The 22,824-nt window shown below is 39.5% G+C and overlaps 1 protein-coding gene across 27 annotated transcripts in view; it reads right to left on the reverse strand.

Annotated features, from left to right (window-relative positions):
* WNK1 (WNK lysine deficient protein kinase 1) overlaps positions 1 to 22,824 on the reverse strand; it is a 142,531-nt gene that overhangs the window by 26,800 nt on the left and 92,907 nt on the right. For 4 of the 27 annotated variants that reach the window (XM_028490882.2, XM_028490881.2, XM_028490877.2 and 1 more), the window contains exons 7-20: positions 22,219 to 22,552; positions 21,339 to 21,526; positions 18,625 to 18,882; positions 15,644 to 16,885; positions 13,331 to 13,414; positions 5,963 to 6,112; positions 4,184 to 4,621; positions 3,176 to 3,454; positions 2,392 to 2,489; positions 2,121 to 2,283; positions 1,605 to 1,721; positions 1,104 to 1,277; positions 851 to 908; positions 592 to 714 (exon numbers count right to left, since the gene is read on the reverse strand). In XM_028490882.2, the coding sequence (XP_028346683.1) occupies positions 592 to 714; positions 851 to 908; positions 1,104 to 1,277; positions 1,605 to 1,721; positions 2,121 to 2,283; positions 2,392 to 2,489; positions 3,176 to 3,454; positions 4,184 to 4,621; positions 5,963 to 6,112; positions 13,331 to 13,414; positions 15,644 to 16,885; positions 18,625 to 18,882; positions 21,339 to 21,526; positions 22,219 to 22,552 (3,706 nt within the window). Of the gene's footprint in view, positions 1 to 591; positions 715 to 850; positions 909 to 1,103; positions 1,278 to 1,604; positions 1,722 to 2,120; positions 2,284 to 2,391; positions 2,490 to 3,175; positions 3,455 to 4,183; positions 4,622 to 5,962; positions 6,113 to 13,330; positions 13,415 to 15,643; positions 16,886 to 18,624; positions 18,883 to 20,920; positions 20,954 to 21,338; positions 21,527 to 22,218; positions 22,553 to 22,824 lie in introns of all 27 variants that reach the window. The other 23 variants (XM_028490878.2, XM_028490884.2, XM_028490897.2 and 20 more) reach the window with 18 other exon arrangements.

The following is a 22,824-nucleotide window of genomic DNA, read 5'->3' on the forward strand; positions in this document are numbered from 1 at the left end:
CAAGAGGGAAGAGATATGGGAACATATGTATATGTATAACTGATTCACTTTGTTGTAAAGGAGAAACTAACACACTATTGTAAAACAGTTATACTCCAATAAAGATGTTAAAAAAAAAAAAAAAAAAGGTGGGTTCAAAAGACTGAACAATCTACTTTTGGTATTCCCAACAATGCCACATACCAACAAGGTATAAAACCTCCCCCAAGGACATGACAGACTCTGTAACAGCCAAGTGATATAGCAGTTCCAGCAAAAGAAATGATCTTGTATGAATATCTGTTTCTGAAAAAACACAGAGTAACCTCAAACGGTATACAGCAGCGCCTAATGGAGATACAAACACACAGTGCTGAATCTACACAGTATCAATCACACGGGCTGTATCTAGTGTGGCCACCCTTCTGTGTCCTTTTGCTCTCTATTCATCACCTATTTCCCTGTCTCCAAATGTTTATCTGTTGGTCATTCTCAATTTTCTACTATTCTTTATCGTCTATGTCATCATTTGAACTACTGCTTGATGACCAAGCTTCCAATAAAGGAGAGACGCAAGATTTATATATGTATGTGGTAGAAGCAATTCCTTACCTGTATCTGATACTTCACTGAAAATTTTTGATTCTCGTAATCGACTTTCTGGCACAGGACTTACTATAAACCGTCTTCCGGCAGAATGAACAACTTGAGTTAAAGAACTGGTAGGAAGGCCTGCTTAAAAAGAAACAGACCATTTAATTGCATTATTATTATATACATTGTCACTAACACAAAGCTTCAAGATTCCATTATTAGCACATAACTTCTTAGGTCAAAGGTAAGAACAAACAATGGAAAGAAAAAAATTCACCTATTTGCTGTGGCATGGAAGATGCAGGAATTGGTTGTTTGAACTCTCCTTCCAATTTCTACAACAAACAAAAGTGATTAAATTCATTCTCTCAATCTTAATGAGCAGGCAAAGCAAATCGCCACATGCAGAAAGAACATAAATGTTGATAATCTCAGTTACAGGTGTAATGTGGTACCGCTGGACATCGTGCAAGGCAAATTTAGCCAATATTTAACATAAACGAACTTCACTACGGGAACGGTGAACCTACTTGAGAGCCTGCAAAGCCATAGTCATCCTTTCCCTGGAGACTCTCCAATCCCTGGTCACCCTCTGGCTCCACACTGACGTCCTCACTGAGCATTTCATCAGCTTTTTCAATAATATCCCGCACTTGTTCCACAAATGCCTCTCTCTCCATTGCCAGAATAAAGTCATTGTTCACCTGTAAAAGAAATGTGGCATTAGCTTAATTAGTACAGTGTTTCCCAAGCTTTAGGTCATTCAATCACCACTTTCATGACTTCTGTCCTATCTGCATACCACCTGTATTATTATTTAGTTAATATGTAAGTTAGTTCTTCAATACCCAGTTAGACATGTCCTACACAAAAGCACCTCTAAATCACAGGTTTGGTGTGCTAGTTATATTCACATTGACATAAATATTTAACTGTCAAAACAGTCTACAAAGTATTGCATATTTGCCTAGGGCAGTGGATATGAAGATAAAGTATGAAGGAAAAATCTGGAACTCCAAAAACAGACATACCATAATTGTTGCTATCTCCTCAGGGTTGTCACCATCTAAATCAAATTTGAATGTAACCATTTTCCGATTGTGAGTCTCTAACTGACATTCCACTACCCGGTCTCCTTTATTCGAAACCTGAAAAGAAAAAAGGTACTTCATATCTCAGAAGAACCATGCTCAGATCTGTTACTGTATGTGACAAAGTAACACAGGTTATCACTTGAACTTAAGCCGAATGTTACCACTATTCCTTGAAGCACTGCTACTTTGCCTCTTAAACTAGGAGCAAGAAAACCTTAGGAAAATATCAGCCTTTCAGCTACTTACACATCTTCCACTGAAGGGTCTGGTAAGAATGAAAGATCTTTGTTTTACAAATAAAAACTCTCTATTTTTTTTTTTTTATAAATATGGAATTTAACGATATCATTTGGGTGATACAAGATCCTAAACTTTCATCAATACACCCAAGCCTTAGAAATACTTAAATGGTATGAACTAACTATAAGAAACCCAGAAGTCAGTAATACTTACATTCAAAATTCTCAATTTTGGGCGTGAAGTCTTTTCATGACGAGAGCGACTTCTTACAGATTTTCGATAATGCCGTTTTGTAGTTCTCCCTTCATGCCTTCCACTGGATGATGGGACATTCTCATTGCCATCACTCATACCTGAAGCAACATCTGAATGTGCACTTCGGAAAAAAAAGTTCAGTTTATGATGAGATTTAAAGGTGAGACATTTTAAAGTTTCCTACCATCCTATCTACCAGTCAAGAAAGGAGAACTGTCCTGTCACATACCTGTCTACAGAAGAGACCAATGTAGCAGGCTGGGTAGGTTGTGGCTGAGCCACTGGAACTGGCTCTGGAGGAGCCACCTGAGAGACGCCCTGAGTGCTCTGTAAACAGAAAGGATAATTCACACCTTGGCAGTAATATACTTTATTTATTGTCAACCACCCCCAATAAGCTACTCTTCTTTTCCTTATCCCTCCCCTAAGTCCTAGAAGCACTACATTTACTAATAATTCTCAATATTCAGCATCTACAGACAGTCATCTTAAAGTTGCAAAGGAAATTTCTAAAGCTAGTCTCTGGTACAGACTGCACAGTGTGTCATCAGCCAAAACAGCTGCTAGGTAGTGAGAAACTATAACCTGCCGTGCAGCCAGCATCTCACCAGAATGTGCAACAGGGCAGGCAGAGCAAAGTGCAAAGACAGCTCAGAGCTTTCTCCAAGAGGGGCAAAAATGATCACCGGGAGCACAGCAGGGTAAGGTATTCTGGTGACTGCCAATGGCAGGAGTTTGTGAGAGGATAAGAACAACGGCTGAAGGGCTAGCTAGAGAAGTGAAGGGCTAGCAGGGTTATCTCCTCCAAGGCACGCTCACTTCCCAACAGAACAGCCAGTGGCAACAAGGCCCCACACTGGCATTTCACTCGGCTGCAAGAAGAAGTCATTCAGAAGTTAGTTCGCAATAGTTTCCAAGTGCATTCTAAACCAGGGGAACCTATGTTTCTCCTTTGTCATTTTTATCCCATTATACATATAGTTTAGACATAAACATGCAGGAATTCCATTTACCTCCAGAGCTGCTTGCTGGGAGGATGTAGTGGGGGCTTGTGCTAAACTCACTGCTGGCTGGGACACTTGAACCTGTCCTCCTATACTGCCCACAGGAACCAAAAGGCTTGATTCCACATAAGGCTGCACCACTGTAGGAAAGTAACCTGGTGCAGCCAGTGCTTCTGCCGGCGCGGGAGGGGACAGGACTGTGGAAGGAACGCACACAGAAGGCACGCTGGAAGAGGGAGCAAGCTTTGAGTCTCCTGGGTGCTGTGGTGGCGGCCGAGGTGGGAAGCCCTGTGACAGAGACGAGGGAGGGGAGTTAGTGCAGGTTGGGTCATCAAATGAGCAAAACAGCAAGACAAGCAAGGAAAAAAAAAAAAAGAGGAACATAGCGAAGAAAAGTAGCCTGATCTCTTTCTAATAATTTAAAGAAGATTCTTGAAATGAAATGGTTAACTGATTTCAATTTAGGGGACAGGACTGTACACAACTATACTTTTAAGTTGCTATTTTTTTCCCTCCTGGAGACTATTTAAATAGGAGGAACAGACATAATTCCTTCTAGAAAATACCTACTTTCTACCCAATCAAACAGGAGAATGCAAAAATTCTTCAAGGTATCAGTCATTCCAGTCATATAATGACTTGCTAATATTCTAAATCTAAACCCTGAAGTTTTTTACTGATACCATGTTGGCTACCCATATTTACTCTTCCCATAAAAAAAAGTAGCCTTATATATTCTATTATTAGCCATATCTAGCTTTCAATCAGCTTACACTGAATATTGAGAGAACCATTTTTCTCCCAAGAGATGTCTTGGGGAAAATGGAAATGAGTCATCAGACATCATCACCCTGTCCTTTCTCAGAATTTTACTATTTTAGCATCTCTGGTTGAGATCAGAAACTTCTGTTATTGCTAGTTATTCTGATATTCAGTTATTAGGTTTTTAAGTCCTTGATGTTCTATCATTAGAACCAAACCCTCTGGTGCCCTCCTTCTCACCAGCCAACACGGTACCTGGTAGAGAACATCTCCAGAGGGGAGTGGAGCCTCAGCAGTCTGCCCGAGGTTAGCGGCTATCCCCATGGACTGAACTGCTGGCTGCAGGAGCTGCGGGTGAGCCTGATTTGGCAGCTGAGTCACAGGCTGCAGGAGGGTGGGAAGATTAGGGACCAGGGGGGGTCCCCCTGGGACTGCAGCTGCTGGAGCAGAGGAAGCCAAGGTAAGCAGAGGCTGATTAACGCCAGCTGCCATGGTGACAGGAAGGGGAGAGAAAGCTGGCTGAGAAGCTGAGGGGATCTGAGAGACAGGGTACTGGGGGAGTGAGGAAGGCGGGAGTGGCTGTCCCGCAGGGAGGAAGTGAGCACCAGAATGGACTGGAACAACTGAGGGCTGTGTCGCAACTGGGATGTGAGGTTCGCCTTGGATAGTTGGTACTGGCTGGGAAACTGGAAGCTGGGAAGGTAAAGAAAAACAAAACAGACAGACTTTAAAAAAAAAAAAGCAAGGCTGCCAAAAGCAAGACTTATGTATTAGCCAAAAAGAAAGAAAATTAAAACAAACACCAAACCCCTGCATACATTAGTGTAAGTTAATGTGCCACATAAGAGCAGGGAGAGGACAACAGGAGACAGGGAGGCTGATAGACTGGCTGCTGTTCCAAATCTTTTGTGGTAGAAAATTTTGCTCATGCTTCATCGCTCAACAATAAAGAGAACCCTTCCATATGAAAGGGTTTTTTCTTTACAGCCTGGCTGAGATATGTTTCACATACCATAATCCACTGGCATGTTTGCTGTCACTAAAACTACAACTGATACTACAGTGATTACTGAAATTCAAAGGACTTCCTTCCCAGTGGAGTTAGAGTTCATCCATAGTGCTTCCACAATTCTTAAGTCTAACACAGGCCTGTAAAAGTAGGTCTAATTACTATATTTAACTGATTGTACGATGCAATCATCCCTTTCCACCACCTGGTCATTTTAATGTTCATGACATTAAGATATATCTTACAATTAATGGTATGTCAGTCCTCAGTGTTACATAAAATAATGGTGCATTTTACAATTGACAGTATCTCAGGTGTGATGAAATATGACAGAAACAATACAAGCACGACAAGCCCCGATGTTAAAGCTGAAAAAAGGTCATTCAGAAGAGCTTATCTTCTACAGGGTTACTTTTCTTTCCTTAATTTTTTTAAAAAAAAAAATAGTTATTTATTATTTATTTGGCTGTGCCGGGTCTTAGTTGCAACACGCAGGATCTTTAGTTGCCGCGTGCGGGATCTAGTTCCCTGACCAGGGATCGAACCTGGGCCCCCTGCATTGGGAGCACGGAGTCTTAGCCACTGGACCACCAGGGAAGTCCCCAGGGTTACTTTTCAAGTGACTAGAAGGATAACTTAGAAAAAAAAAAATCATTCCATATAAGGGTTTTTTATGACTTCAGAAGGCAATGAAGGAAGGAAACAATGCATAAATCTACGTGAAAACACAGCATAATTGCAAACCTAGAATGATAGGTACAACTGACAATGCTAGAAAATGTCACAGGTTCAATTACTACAGCACCTTTTATCAGTTCTATACCTGTCAAACTGATTTTAGGCTGATAAACCTAAAAGTTAAACATTTTTGGATTATCGCTGCTGTATATACCCATTTATATTAACCAATGCATATACACAAAAGAAGCAATTTTCTCTTCATTTTTGCAGTGAAAATAACCAAGTTTCACCATTAGGGAAGGTAGAAGTCATGTGGCACTCCTTTCTAGAAGGTAAGCGTTCACCTGTTTTCCTGCTGACACATGCGACAAGGACTGTGGAGGTTGAGGCTGACTTGCGGGCTGTGCAGTCATGGCCTCACTGGAGGCTGACGTCTGGGGAAGTGAATACTGCGCTGTCTGCTGAGAGGGGGCTGTCTGCTGCACTCCTTGCTGCTGAGAAGAAAACCATCACTCAGTTTTATTTCAAGTCATTAACAGCATGTTCCTAAGGAAGTATGTTTGCCTATCAGTGTCTGTAAAAGATGCCAATTTTAGTAATCAAGACATGCACAAACCCAAATTCACCAATTCCCCTTTTTACACATCTTTCTTTTTCATCTGGTGTTCTTTATTTGTGATGGTACAACCAAGAACTAACCCATGTTTCAAAGTTTGAGTCACCACTGGTTCTTCACCTAACAGCCTCCTTGCCCCAGTAGCAGCTCAGGTATTTACAAACACCTTCAGACACCATGTCCAAACAGATCCTCTCTCCTCCAAATTCCTCCCTCTTTGTTCCCATTTCTTGATAGCAGTGAGCTCACTTTGGTCCCATATTAAACTAATCCAATCTCTTCCTTTAATCTCTTTCCCTTAATCTATCAATATTTCATCAACTGTGTAATTAATTTGCTTAAAGAATAGCTTTGATAATGACTACAAAATGGGAGAAAAGCACTGAAGTTTGAACTTTAGCTTTACCATTTTCTAGCTGTGATACCTTAGAGATTGCTCACTTTACTGCCAAAATGAGGTTTCCTTCTTTGAAAACAAGGACACTATCACTCAACGCAAAGTACGGCAAAGGGAATGTCATCTGGAAATCAAGCATGTGCTAGGCACTCTGGTATAATACACCTAAACTTGATGAATGGCATGTAATTGTACCCAAACACTAAATTTTGCAATAAAACTAATGGCCCCCTCTAGCCTAACAAAAATCTGAACTTCAATGCTGACTTTCAAGACTCTTTAATACCTATAACTAATATAAAATTTTTAATTTTTAAATACAAAAACAACACCTGTTTGTAATAAAAATTTTAAGCAATATATTAGATTAATAGAGTTAAATGAAAATACCCAACCTCATTTCTCCACAGACAATCACCATTAGTGGTTTGGTGCATCGACTTTATGGATTTCCTTCTATGCATAAGTGGTCATTTACACACAAGTTGATTTTGTTTTTAAAAACAAAACAAAAACACATCCGTTTTATAAATACTGTTCTCTGACATGCCATTTTCATTTTGTTTACCAATGGCACTGATATCCTAATGATGAACACTTTGGTTGATTGAATTTTTTGTTACTTAAAATAATGCTACAACCAATGATAGCCTTTAGCAGCCTTAGCAGCCTTCAAACATATAATACAGTATTATCAACTACAGTCACTTATGCTGTACATTGCATCCCCAAGACTTATTTTTTTTATGTCTGTTATGCATCTACCCACCTGAACAAGCATCCTAGATTTTGTTAGGTGATAACCTGCAAATAATATTTTTACTTCCCTGATATTTATTCCTCATTTCTTTCTTATTATACCAATTAAAACCATCAAAAGAATCCTGAAATGTAATAGTGACAGTAGTCATGTTTGTTTTATCCTTATTTCTGATAATGTATTCTTAACTTAAAAAAATTAGGAACAAACGGTTGTTGAATTATATAAAATTTATTTTCAGCAACTAAGATATATCATGTGTATCCAACTATACGGCAGCTCTGAATCTAAAACAATTTTGCCCATTTTCCCACTAAGAAAGAAGAACCAAGAAAGTAGAAAACCTTTTTGGTTAACCTGAATATATTTAAACTTTAAGGAATTCACCTTGAACTATCTACAGTTACCTAAGTCATTAATTTTCATACCTAAATAAGATTGTCTTTTATATAAATATACTAATTCAGAAATGTTGCTCCCCTTGCCTCATTCAAATTCTTCACATGTAATTATACATCAGCATTTTTCTCTTCAGGGAAGCTACACTATGAATGATCTCGCTTTTCTGGCGCATAACACTGTACTTTTTCTTTAAGTTGTGTCTTGAGGTAAAATCTGCAGTGACAAGCATCTGCTTGATTATTAGTATTAGGACAGTTCTATTGTTTTTGCAATTATCTTACAGGTGTATATTCATGTAACCTTTAAGTGATCTTTAAATGTTATTTACAATGAACCTGGAACAGTGAAGTTGTTCCCCTAAGAATAAGGACAAAATCTATGTTTAATGTCTTGGCGTATGTAAAACCAATTCTGTCAGATATTGCCTATAAACATTTCCAACTACATACACCATTTAAGGTCCTTACAGGCACACTTGTTCTCAACAGTTTCAATTTATTCCATTAATATTGTTGTGTGTTATTGTTCAAAGCAAAGACCAGTAAGAGCCCCGTGATGTGAGCCTGAAGGTCTGACTATGTGGTGATCCCCCTTCTTCGTAAGGGTTGTCTGAGCAACCCCCTCCCTTATATTTGGGCGCTCGATTACCTCTCTCTCGCACCCCCATCAACGCAGACCCTTGCTTACATCACAATTTGGACTCAAATCAGCTCTTTCCTGAACTCACACCTTCACTTGTTTGTTTTTTATGTTTTAGGCCGTGCCACGTGGCATGTGGGATCTTAGTTCCCTGACCAGGGATCAAACTAGTGCCCCCTGCATTGGGAGCACTGAGTCCTAACCATAAGTCCTGACTTATCTGTATTCTAGCCGCACTGAACCCAAGGTTTATTTGTTTCTGTCTCACAGCTTTCTACCTTTGTGCCTTCTACCTTGCTTATGCTGCCCTCCTGCCCTTTTCTTTGGGCCTAGAATATTCCTTATCCTTCATCTGAATCTAACTCATAATCCGAGTCCAGTTCAAATGCTCTTTCATAAACCTACTGATATCCCCCTCCCTGCTCAGAAGAGATATAGTCTCCTTTCATGGAGTCAGACTACTTGGATTTAAATTCTTTCTATCTTTTAGAAGCTGTGTAAGTTTGGGTAAAGTACTTAGCTTCTCCAGATCTCGTTTCAGCTTTCCCATCTGTGCAATGGAAATAATGATAATACCTATATTTATATGGTTCATAGAAGGATTAAATAAAAACACAGGAAATTGCTCTGCACACTGTATAGAATGTTAGCTATTATCCTTACTCGTTTTGCAGGAGTTGACGTATATGTTTACCAGATAATTCAGGCTCCCTGAAAGTAGCCTTATACGATCCATCTTGGTGGTCCATCAGTGCCTAGGCACATGGTCCTTCAGAGCATAAACTCAGTTAGGAAAAAACTGTTTAATTAGTTGGGTGTGTGTGCGTGTGTGTGTGCGTGTGTGTGTGTGTGTGTACTGTCAAAAATGAGCAGTTTTACAAACATACACCCTCACTCCTTGCTTAGAATAACTGAGGGAAGTGCCAATCAGCAGGGGCTGTGACTTCTGGAGCCTTCTCTGTCAGCTGTTCCCAGGCATCAGAGAGCTCACCGCTGTGAGTCAGCATGCTCCATTTCCACAATTGTTTCTCTCCGATAGCTGGGGGCACCCACCCAGGCTGTTTACATCATCCCACTGCCAAAGGGATTTTAGTGTCAAGGAAATATAGCTGTTCCAGAAGCAAGTGGCTCAGAAGGGCCTGCCAGAGATAATAGCCTAACACCGATCTGTGGACTGCGTGTGTGTGTGTGTGTGTGTGTGTGTGTGTGTACTGTGAAAAATGAGCAGTTTTATAAATGTACATCCTCACTCCTTGCTTAGTATAATTGAGAGGCATGTATGCCAGTTATACATTAAAGCATTTATAGAGAAGTGGCACCTCTGGATAGGACAGGAGTATATGGTGTGTTGGGTTTTTTTTTTGTGCACAATCACACTGGCTAATAATCAACACTTTAGCCAAACAAGTACTCTTTAGCATAGCAACCTGGCATCATGCTTTGCCTAAAACTGCCTCTTGAAAACAGCCTGTACTGACCGTGTACTATCTGTTGGACAAGGGTGTTTGAAAAAAATGTTCATGAGCCTTAGTTGAACAAAAAGTAAAAGATACCTACAGACTCTACATGTGCCCGTATTATGGATGAAATTATTAAGGAAACAGGGTAGCTCATGACCTTTTGTGGCAGCAAAATACTCAGATTTCCAGTAGGAGAAAGCTATTTCTGGTACCTCATTAAGACACGATATACCACTAGAAAAGATTCTTGATAAAAACGTGAAAAGAAGCAATCCTTTATTCAGTGTATTTCAGAAACACAAGAAATAAAGTAAATTTCGGCTAAAGTTCATCTCTTTCCTCACACTAGTAAAATTAGAGAGATGGTTTCCTAAGGTGGTGCTGGGACGTGACGGTATGCAAAACGAAAATCAGATCTAAAAACAGACTCTAACCGTACAGTACAGAAAGTTTACAATCATTCTTTTCTATATATGGAACCCCAGAAGATAAAACAAACAAATACAGCTCCTTGGGCACCTTTGCAGAATCATGAGTCCCTGCAGAACTTTAATGCAGAAAAAAGAAAACTATTGTAGAAATCTTGGATTCTGGTTTGTAATGTTTAGTTCTATCTATCTATTGGCTATGCAACCCTGGAAAAGTTAAGTATTCTAGACTGCATACACTTATTTAGATTAAGGGCTCAATTTTATGATTCTACTTAACTCATCCTATATTTAAAATAACTCACAAAATAAAAGTATCTGAAAAAAGCATCACTGAAACAGGAATTTTTGTTTGTACTGTAGAGATAGCCATTTAGTCAGATCTTTTCCCAGAAGAGTCAAGCACCTGATTCTTTTAACCTGACATTTGTGGAGCTGCCCCCCGCCCCCCTACCGTGCATACTTTCTTCACCATTAACTCAATGGCTTATTTCACTGCTTCGTAACAAATTCCTCTGGAAAAGGAAAAACAGAGCATACACTTAAAATCTGCACATTTTATTGGTACTGGCCTGTGTCCAACGATAAGCGAATTAGGAGACTAGTATCCATGATAGCGTTTCTGTCCTCACTCAGCTTTATGTAACTTTTAATTTGTATTCTTATCAAGGGTTGTTAATATAATTAAACCTGTTAAGGTTGGCAAAAATGTGACTACTTGAACGTAACTATAAATACATATAGATTCAGACACTTGTCTGGAAGAAAGGGCAGGAGCAGGACAGAACGTGTCACTCCCAGCAGCCCTTCCATCTATAAGGCAGAGGTGTCGGCCACAGAGAAAATGTATATACAGGCACCACGGAGATATTACAGGTTTGGTTCAGATCACTGCAATAAAGTGACTACTGCAATACTCCAAGTCACATGACTCTTTTTGTTTCCTAGTGCGTACACCTCCCTTGTTAATATAATTAAACCTGTTAAGGTTGGCAAAAATGTGACTACTTGAACGTAACTATAAATACATATAGATTCAGACACTTGTCTGGAAGCAAGGGCAGGAGCAGGACAGAACGTGTCACTCCCAGCAGCCCTTCCATCTATAAGGCAGAGGTGTTGGCCACAGAGAAAATGTATATACAGGCACCACGGAGATATTACAGGTTTGGTTCAGATCACTGCAATAAAGTGACTACTGCAATACTCCAAGTCACATGACTCTTTTTGTTTCCTAGTGCGTACACCTCCCTGTAGTCTATTAAGTGTGAAACAGCATCATGACTAAAAAGACAATGTGCGTACCTTAATTTTAAAAATGCTTTATTAATAGATGCTAACCATCATCTGAGCCTTCAGCAAGTCATAATCCTTTTGTAATAGTAACATCAAAGATCACTGATCACAGATCACCATAACAAATATAATAATAATGAAGATGTTTGAAATAAGTGTGAGAATTAGCAAAACGTGACAGAGACACGAAATGAGCAAATGCTGCTGGAAAAATGGTGCTGACAGACTTGCTTGAAGCAGGGTTAACACAAATCTTCAATTTGTAAAAAAAAAAAAAAATGTATTACCTACGAAGCACAAGAAAGCGAAGCACAGTAAAACGAGGTTTGCCTGTATGACCAAACTAATCTTGTACAAGGAACATCTAATCTTAAACTGGCATCAAATGACTACATGATCACATGCTGGACTGTGAGCAAGCCATTTGTAATGAGAATTTAAAACTTAGTTTCAAAAATTAATAGAAACAAGCCAATTTAGAATTTGGTGGTTTGAAAACACACTGCATAGGGAACTATCAACAAAATAATTCACTGGGAAGTTTTTATGACACATGTAGTGGCTATAAATTTTACTTTTTTTTTTTTTTTTTTTTTTTTTTTTTTGTGGTACGCGGGCCTCTCACTGTCGTGGCCTCTCCCGTTGCGGAGCACCGGCTCCGGACGCGCAGGCTCAGCGGCCACGGCTCACGGGCCCAGCCGCTCCGCGGCACGTGGGATCCTCCCGGACCGGGGCACGAACCCGTGTCCCCTGCATCGGCAGGCGGACTCTCAACCACTGCGCCACCAGGGAAGCCCATAAATTTTACTTTAAACAGATAATAAATATTCGATTGTGCCCCCAAAGCATTATTTCCATGTAAATAATTACTGTTAACTAATATCAGTGATGCACTACAGATATTTAATTTTACAATTACCAGTTCTGCTGTTGAATACATCAGCATTATACTAATCCCTTGAGTTCTCTGAATCTTTGGGAACAAATTCCCCAAATCAGAAGTTTAAAACATTTTTTTAAAGTTCCTGAAGTAGTTGTTCTTAGGCTTTCATTCATTTTGGCATAAAATCTGATGCCCCACCCCACAGATTAGAAATAATTAAAAAGGAGTGGAGCATTACTAGAGTCAAGCACAATGAAAGCAATGGTAAAATGCTCACAAAAGGACAAATCGTGAAATACATAGACACAAAATTGACGTTTTTTGTACAGTTGATCCTCGAATAACACGGGTTTGAACGGTGTGGGTTCACTTATATGTTAAGTTTTTTCAATAAATACATACTTCAGTACTATGCAATCCAAGATTGGTTTAATCTGTCGATGTGTAACTTCAGAGAGGGAGGACCCACTATAAAGTTATGCACAGATTTTTGACTGTGCAGAAGGCCTGTGCCCCTAACCCCCTGTGCTGTTCAAGGGTCAACCGTATTGTTAAAATAGTGCAGAATCATCTGTTTAAGAAGGCACATAAATTATGTCAGTAAAAATAATTCTTTTGAATTTCAATATGTCTAATCTAATAGACCATTCAAAAAATACATTAAACAAAAGATTTTCTAAAATGTTACTGAAGACAGGAAATGTTATGCCTCTGGATTTTCCTTTCAAAAACTTAGCAAGCCATTTACATCAGGAATCCAATTCATGAAAGACGTAAAACAGTGTTTTGGCTATTGCTAATCCATAAAATGTAGCAATGAGTTACTCTCACCTGCTGAGAATGTTGTATGGGTTGGGAGGATGAAACCCCTGTTAAACTACTTGAAGATTGCTGACCCTGGCTCTGCCCCTGTGCCTGAAGGAGAGAAGTGAATACAAAAAATTAGAGAAGCCCAAAGGTACGTTTATACAGAGGTCAGGGTTTTGCAATAAATATGTGAGCTCCTGAGAGTTTGCCTGAGCAAGATGAAACATTCGCTTGATTAAGTATGTAGGGAGAGACCGCTGGGGCATGTTTTTAAAGAGAAGGTTAGAGAAGGATCATATTACAGAACATACTCTGATTCCATGCAAAAACCAATGATGGTTAAAACCTAACCTACCCCGCTGCTCAGGCTATATTTTTTGCCAAAATAATAAGATTCAACATAAAATTATTATTGAAAATAATCAGGAAAAATAATAAGACTATCAATGCGAAAAAACTATCCAAACAATTAAAGAAAAAAGGGTATTTAATAATGCTATTTGGTTCCTTTTGCTATTTCTTGTAGTGCTATAGTGACTTTTGTCAAAAATGTAAAAAAACTTGTTATCATCATTACCTGCCAAGTACCTAGAGCAATGGCTCTCAACCAGGGGCACTTTGGGAACCCCATGCCCCTTCCCAAAGATGTCTGGCAGTGTCTGGGGCTAGTTTTGGTTGTCACAACTGCTACTGGTACTTGGTGGGGGGAGGCCAGAGATGCTGCTAAACACTCTACAAATGCACAGGGCAGCCCTCACAGCAAAGAGCCATCTCACCTAAATTGTCCATATGGTTGGAATTTGAGAAACCCTCACCTAGAAGAGATCTTAAGTTAAAATAAATTAGAAGGTGAGAACTGAATGCAGGATTTGATAATAGGTGAGCTAAGAAAACGAAAAGGCCCACCTTTGCTGTTTCACTTCAGTTCAGAGGGGCTTCTCTGACGCTTACTTGGAGAGACCATCACATTCTACTGCATCTTAACCACTGTGAGTATACATTCTTTCTGCACCTTTTCTGTGAACTACCTGATGTCTGAAATTTCATTTTGGAAAGTTTAAAGGAGCAAGGCTGGCAGTGCATACACGTTCACAGTATGGGCTGGCAACCAGTGTGTTAATGTGAGCGTACCATACCGCATGTGCACACAGTACAGATTTTCAAGTTTCTGGATCTTTTTGCTTCTTAGTACCGCTCTAAGTAATTGATACTTTATGTATATTTTGGGGGTTATTTATGCCCCTGATGGGGGAAGAACATAGGAAGAAAGTACAAAGAAGAACATATAGTACTTTATAAAAGAGTGGGATATTTAAAACATCCAAATGATATCTTGAATATATAATTGCAAAGTTTCCTATTTAACTGCAGTCTCCTACATAAATTTTATAAGACTTATACATTTGACAAAATGTATCAAAGGAATAATATATGAAATAGTCAATACCGACTCCACTTCTTGAATGCTATTACGTCCATCACTGTCTTTATTTGCAAGAGGGTGCATATGCTCATATTCATAAACAACAAAATCTAAATTTGTTGAGGAAAAATCTAAGAACTGAGGTATCTAATGGTCTTTACCTTGCAACATGTACCACAAATCCCTAAAACAAAACAAAAATACTCCCGTCACCCACACTAGATTCTAACTTAGTTGCTAAAAATTAAAATCAGTCAATTTTGTGGATTAACATTTTACTTGAACATATAATACACAGTGACCTGTTTGACTAATGCCATTTTTAAAAGGCATCCTCATTTGTTAAGACAAATTCCTAAGATGTTTCCTCTCTGTCTTTTAAGATCCTTCCATACTAATGAAAACTCTGTATATTCCTAACACTACTTAAAAAAAAAAAAAAAGAAAGATTCCCTATTTTCCATTCTTTGCATTTTACAGGAAAAGAAATGTTATCTTCTCTATTTTTCTAAAAACTAGCCATGTTTGTTTCTAGGGAAAAAGAAATACTTCACCTTAATATTTGTAAATAACCAATGCTCAGTCAACCTTACAGACATTTATGTGTTCACTACTAGTTGAAAACTCTGTCCACTCTACATATGGACAGAAGTAACTGATTTTGATGAGTAACTAAAATTCTAGTTTTTGTGCTCTCTTTTCCAAGGGTGTACACATGTTATAGGTAAATCGGGCCGCTTCTGTCTCATATTTTGCTCTTAAATACAAGTAGTTTAAAATCACCCCCCCCAATGGAGAAACTCCATAATAAAATTAAACAATATCCCTCACGAATGGAAAGGAGGGATAGAAAACTTAAACGTAACGGTGCACAGTAGGGTAGTGTAAAAGAACCGTGGAAGTTTTCCTATAACCTGTGGATGGAGTGCAGATCCTCCTGAAGAAAATGAGGCAGATAAAACCTGCGGAGATGTGGCTCCTTGGGGGAAACAGAAGAAAAGTGGGGATTCTTCTAACACTGTCTGAGGCAGACGGATAAAGGGTAATGAGACGTCAGAGCCAAAAGGTGCAGCTGCTCCCCCTGTAGGGGGAGGTGATTGAAAATCACTGGGGTCTGAAGAAGTGATTTGTGAGGAATCACTGGAATATTCTGGGCTTCCTATGGGCCAGCTCTGTCCGGTGGGCTCTACCACAGAGACGGTCAGTTCTGGGGCCTGGAAATCATGCTGTTCTTCAGTCACAGGCTGCAGGCGGCTGTGTAATCCTGTGGATTGAGGAGGTGGTTCTTCCTGATTCAAGTCCACAGCAACCTGTCGATTTCGGTAAATGCGCCGAGGTAAAACTCCTCCTCCTCCTTCTCCTGAAGAGGAGCTTGGAGTATGTGCATGAAACTCAAATACACAATTGCTTCTGCTCGCATTGTTATGAGTTAACACAGCAGGTGCAGAATGAGGAACAAAGACAGGGTGAAATTTCAAGCCTGTAGCATCTGTACTGATAGGTGCAGAAATGCTAGAGAGGGGAGATCCTGGGCTCAGTCCAGAATCTAATCTTAAATTCTGGAGGTGTCCTACCATGAAAGCCTGTCCGGATGGAAATTCAAAGACAGAACTTGAGGTAGGGCCCCCTTGCCCTGGCTTCTGTTCAGGTGTCTGTCTCATAGGACTTGACAGGACTGGTGAGTTGTATGGAATACCCTCAAACTGTTCTGCCACCTGGGCCTGGTATTGTACCCCAGCTAGATACACTGCTTCCTGAGGAATAAAGTAGTGAGCTTCTTCCGGAAGTACTAGTCCAGGTCTACAGTCACTGTAAACTTGAGTTGGTTCAAACATAGGCTGGACCTGTGTCTCACATGGCTCTCCAGTGACTCTACTGGCTGCAGTACCCAACATAACTACAGCCTCTGGTGTCCAGTTAGTTGGGCTGCCACCAGGTGGAAGAAGATTTTGGCCAACAGTCCTCAGCAGGGGTTGGAAGTGGTGAGTTTGGGCTTCCAGGAAGGAGGTGCTCTTACGCCGCTGGGAAATGGCCACCTTCGGTGGACAGATGGGAGGTGGTGAAAAAGAAACTGGACGTTCATGAATAGTTGGGAAAAATATCTGTGATTCTGGGTATGTTGGGGTCCCCCCACGTGGATGCGCCATGGACTGAGGCTGTATCAACATGAATAAGACAAGTAATTCATACATTCATATGTGAAATTACATTGACATGCACAATTGGGTAACTCTGTGTAATGCTATGAAACGGTTACACCAAATTTATAATTAATAAAGAAATAACAATGCTTTTGGAAATTATGTGCATAGTAAAAATCCATTAAATACATCCAGGGTCAATAAAATTATTCTGTGGGACTCTCTGCATTAGGTAAGAGCTGCTTTTCCACAACTTTCCCCTCTCAAAGGAAATGGAAGAATTTAACCTTCTAAGCGATTATTCTGCTTTTACCTACAATTTGTATGTTCACTTCTAACTGTACCAAGTCTTCCTACTCTGAAGCCTTATTGTCCGCTGGTGTGTTAGAGGCTCCAGGGTTCATTTCTGATCAACTAACAGTATGTCTTCTGACTAGAAATCAGAAGAAATTTTTGGTGGATAGTAAAATATACACAACTTGGCCAGTGACTGTCATGTCTTTCCCCTGTCTGCCCCAAACCAGATGCAGTTAATTTTACTACATGAAACATGTTACAGATGCCAAATCATTGAATGTCCACTTTTCTGATTCTAGCTGTGTTGACTAATTTGGTGTTCAAACCAGGTGAAAAGGATAATTTAAATACGAGCCAACTTGATTTAATAGCACTCTTTGTCAGTCAGAGGCAGTTCTAGATTAAAAACTCTATAAAGTTAGAATCGTACCCCGTCAAATGCAAACAGTACACACTGTAATAATTCACTTTCACGGACTCTTTTTTTAAAAGGGTAGATCAGTTTCATTCTTTCAATAGGGAAGACCCCTATCAAATAGGCAAAATGGCTCCACTGTTACTTCTTCACACAGCTAAAAGGAGGTTTCTGTTTTGACTCAGAATGCTCCATTTTACTGTTGTTTATTCAAAGAGTATCCCAAAGCCATAAAACACTATACAGTTAATCATTCTCCTAGGTAAAAATCTCAAGATTTGGGGGTTGCTAGATGAGAATGTTAACTAAATTCTCTATCTGGAAAAGCAGCAGCAAAGTACTACAGTGTTTAAAACAACTCTGAAAGATAGACCTTCCATAGACAATAATGGGGCCAAAGAAAATCACATGTACTATATGTGTATCTAATGTATTCCATTAGAGTCAAGATCCCACCTTATTCAAAGAAAAAAAATTTCCAAGAGGGAACATTATGTGGCCTTTTAGTTTGCTGACACCTCATTTAAACAGCTAACAAATTAAAAGCAACTTTCCCTCTTCAATTATTCTTCACTCACTATTGGAAAAAAATGGACTCATCCAGGGTCATTAGTGTCTCTTTGGAATAAAGTGAGGAGAAAACATGTTTGGGTAATGTTTGATAAAGAGAAAATTTGCTTTTGATTAAGCCAGCGAGTTTAAAATGAAAGAATACACACATTCTTTGCTAAGATATGAAAATGCAAGAATCTGAATACGTTGGTGTGGGATAGGAGAATATAACAAAAGCTCAATTTTATGGCTCCCCGCTGATAGATGCCAAGGGTGTTAGAAGCATTCTCTCTCATGACCCCCTTGCTTTTCTCCCCCTTAAAGCCTTACATAACAATAAGTTATGGGAAACCATAGGAAAAACTGGTAACGTAAAAGCATAATATATTACTAAGTCTAGCCCTGTTCTTTACTTAATTTGTATTAAAATTCTTGATGCCTGGATGTATTCACTGGTAATAAGTTTTGTCAGGAAGTTTATGTTACATACAGTACTGACAAAGAGGGAAGGCAGGCTGGAGCGTCGGTGCTTGCGCTGAAAGGCAGAGTGCATAGGCAGGACACTCTCCAATGCTTTAGAAAGCTTTTCGGCAAAGGTTTCCTCAGGGGCAGTCCGAAGGAGGGAAGGAGAAAGAGGTGCAGACAGCACTGGTGTTGGGGTGGAAGGAGCACTGGGAGAGATGCGGGACAGAGAGGGAACAGCAGAAAGATGGGGGACACAAACTGACATGCTACAGCCACGACGAGGCTAAAGAGAAAACAAACACACACATGAAAAACACAGCACTCTGAAAACAGGATAACCAAATGTACAATGGTAACAAGGCATACTTGACGTAAAGAAATGTTCCATCCTCCCCAATTCCACAAAGCCATTTTTTGAGGAGACGGAATCCCGCAAAGCACACCTGGCAGATCGTAACTATTCTCTCTACACTGCTGGTCACGTATGAACAACCACAACAATGACTAAGTATCTTCCTAAACATTCTGCAATAACATTAACTGTTATGAGTGTGCGAATAAGAATGACCGACTGACCGAGGCAGCAGAACAGACAGGGAAAACGATGAATGTTGGCTTGCAGTTTCTGCAAACTTATTAAGATTAAACAAGAATGAATTCTATTAGTTTCACATACATTATAAGATGTAGAAGATTTTAAGCCTGGATCGCTTTGCAGGAGCTCTGGAAACCTCAGACATAAAAGATTTCTCAGTTCTATTTTAGAAGGCATTAGACAAAAAAGTTGTTGGCTCACAGTATTTTACTTATTACACTTGTCTATCTTTATCTATAAAGCTAAAAAGTCATTTCCTACTAGGAAGAGCATTAGCTTTCTAGACATAATTCATAATAGATACAGGAAAACATTCTGTATTTTTACTAAAGTGGTCAATGGAAAAACATCTGAAATGTGAATCTCTAAAGAATAACTTTAAATTTTTTTCAGCCACATCAGAGGTTCAACTTTGGTTTACAAAGTTAGAAAGTCTGAAGCACCTTAACATAAAGGTTTTAATATAGCTACAAAGCAGTAAATCTAACGCTGCAAGGCTGTCCTGAGCAAGTTTGTTATTTCCTTTTAGATATTGTGAACTGTGTAATTGATTACATTTTCTTTTTTTCCCACTCTTGCTTCCCACTTATAATTGATACACACTGCTGCAAGCCACAGTAAATTCTTTCTGGAATTAGAAAGGAATAATTATAAAAGTTTTGAAAAATCCTCAATATTTAATAACTCTTCATAATACTTCCACAGAATATTGTCATTAAAAGGCAAGAAGACTGTCATATGTCATTAAAGTCTGCTTTTAGAGCATCAAATGTAGCTATATTTGTGGCGCAAATATTTAACATCTTCATAAATGATCAGTCCATTTCCTTTTCTAAAACAGAGACCCAAAGTTCATAAACCCTGTGATGAGGGAAGCCAAGAGATTAAAAATAGTTTTTAAAAAAACTATAGTTATGATGATCCAGAAGAAATCAACAAGAGTAGAAAGTGACAAGAAATGCTGACAAATAATATTTGTTAGATCACAGAAATACACCTGTACAGTCTGTATAAAGCTCTTCTACCCTACCTACTTATTTTAAAGGTTAGAGAAGTAGGTTGTTAGAACATTAGTACATTGGAAGTTTTCTTTCTGTTACTGTGGCCATCCATCTTGAGACCTAGCCAAACATCTTTTATTCCAAGCTGTAGGATAAGAGACCACAACAAGCAGAAGTACTTTCTTACCAGAAAAAGATAGAGTTTCATTTAATGAAGAGCAAGAGTTCCACGAATTCAGATTAAAAGCTTTCTGAGAAAGAGGGACAATCTATCTGCCTAAAGATCTCACTAAACAAGGGCCCTACAGTGACCAGTAATTCTCAGTTCCTTCCTGAGGCAGAAAATGCATCTTATTCACCTCTGAAGACTTCACGGAGGGTCAACATAAGACATGGGGTATTACCTCATGATCTATTTGAACATTCTCTATATGAGAAGCAAGAGTGGCTAATGTAAAACATGGGTAGTAATGTGTGTTTATGTATGTGTATATATGCATAGATATAAATGTATAAAGCATTTCAGGATATAATTTCTGTAAGTTGACGCTGAAAATAAATCAGTCATAAAACAGATACCAAAATAAAGGGAAAAAGCAAATGAACATATACTGGGGAAGGAACTCACGTCCAACACAGACTTTAAGGCAAGAACACGCATAGCAACTGATGACTGAACACAAGCGCTAAATTAAATGCTCATTCCTTCACTACAGAGTACTCACATGCAGCATTCTATCATGGCCTGAAGGTCTTACCTGTGTTTTATACATTAAGACACTTTACAGAAAACACTCAGTAATTCTTTGAAGTAACTTCTGAAAAACTCTCCTTGCCACCACCCCCAAACCACCTGTGTGCCCATCTTACACTGCTTGGAACAGTTTCAACACTGAAGGGCTAAAAAGAGCATTATCTTTAACCAAACGCAGATCGGTTTAAATCTTGTCAACAGTGTCTTCACACATTAATGTTGGTATCCTCCCCTGCCTGAACAACTCCGATTATACTCTATGATAAACCTGCCTCCTTTGGAAATGCGCCTTTTGTATTTTTTACTCTGGACTCATGCTGTTACTCATTTGGCAGAAGAGTCTGAACTGAACACATTATAGGCTTACACTCTCTTGCACGGCTACTCACCATGCTTGAGGGTGGATATACCCCATGGGGCTGAGCCTGTGCTTGGACAACAGGCGCTGTGTGCCCTGGGAGGGTGCCAGTGGAATGTGCCTGCTCATGCTGGGAACCATACGAAACTGTCTGTTGGCTGCTCACTCGAGACTCTGTGAAGACAGAAGATCCCTGACCACTGTCAACCGTCCCGTCAGCTGAAGGAGAAATAAATTGCCAAAAAAACAAGACAAAGAGACAAATCATGAAAAGAAGGTTCACATTTTCCCATCACAGACCCCTGATTTTAGGGTTAACTGGTTTTTTTCTTTGCACAGACCTGAACTAAATAAAAAATAAATACTAATTTTACTAAGTAGATTTCCATGCTTAAATGAGGGATCCATACAGAAAAAGGTTCTGTCTTAAAAAAAAAAAAAATTCCCTGGCTAGCACAGTATTTTCCCACCTGAAGAACAGGGGAAAAAAACAGAATCTTTCTTATTAGTCAGCCTGAAGTTTGACACAGCTTCCAAAGTCTTAACTGTGGAGACCAGTGGGTTCTTAGTATTAAGAAGGTAGTTCAAAATACTAACTAGCAGTCTCATTAGTTTCTAGTTTATTTTATATTTTAAGGAATTATAAAAAGTAGAGATCTACAAATTAGAACTTTCAAGGTGTTGGAACCTGCAGAATTCCAGATAGAACCTAATCCTATTTCCTCACTGTCCCATCCATACTCTATTAGCTACGGACGTAAGAAAGGTAGATGGCAACCATTTCAAACTTCTTATTTACACATTAGATTTCTACTTCAAAACCAAGAGGCCAGTGCAAAATGATGACCGAGAAGATAAAAAGTCAACTAGAAGTATCGTTAGCAACCCTGCCCGCTTCCCCCAGGACTCACACAACACAGACACACCAGGTGGCTGGTGTTGCAGCTGTTGGTGCTGATCTGCCTCAGGCTCCTCCGGCTCTACTTGTGTGGAAACAGAAGCTGAAGTGGTAGAGGCAGCAGGTCCGCCAGTGCACGTGGAAGGGGGCTGCTGGGCTCCTGCCTGGGAAGCACTGGACTGCTGCTCCCCCTGCTGTTTGAGGCTGCTCTCTTCCTGCTTTCTTTTTTCTTGCTCCTCCCGCACCAACTGACGCTGTTCTCGCTTTCTCTTAATTAATGACACTCTATCTTTGATGGCTTTTGCCATGGTCTTGTGATCACCTTCACAGACATACCCAGAGTCTACCTGAAGGATAAAAGGGTACATTAGGAAGCAACAGGATATGAAAAGAAAACAAACCAAACACAAGAAAAGGTACTTTTGGGGAGAAAAGTAGAGAAGGGGAAGAAAGAACTCTCTAAGGACTGGTCTTAACCAAACTGTGAAACTACTGGTCTGCATTATGCACTTCGCCACCATTTTCTGAGATACTCAGGGGGTGGGTGCTATTATCTTTGTAGAAACTCATGGGGTACATGTACCTTCACTAACTATAACAACAAAACAATGGGGAACCT

Source organism: Physeter macrocephalus, chromosome 6 (genome assembly GCF_002837175.3).
Source record: "Physeter macrocephalus isolate SW-GA chromosome 6, ASM283717v5, whole genome shotgun sequence".
NCBI classification, from domain to species: Eukaryota; Metazoa; Chordata; class Mammalia; order Artiodactyla; family Physeteridae; genus Physeter; species Physeter macrocephalus.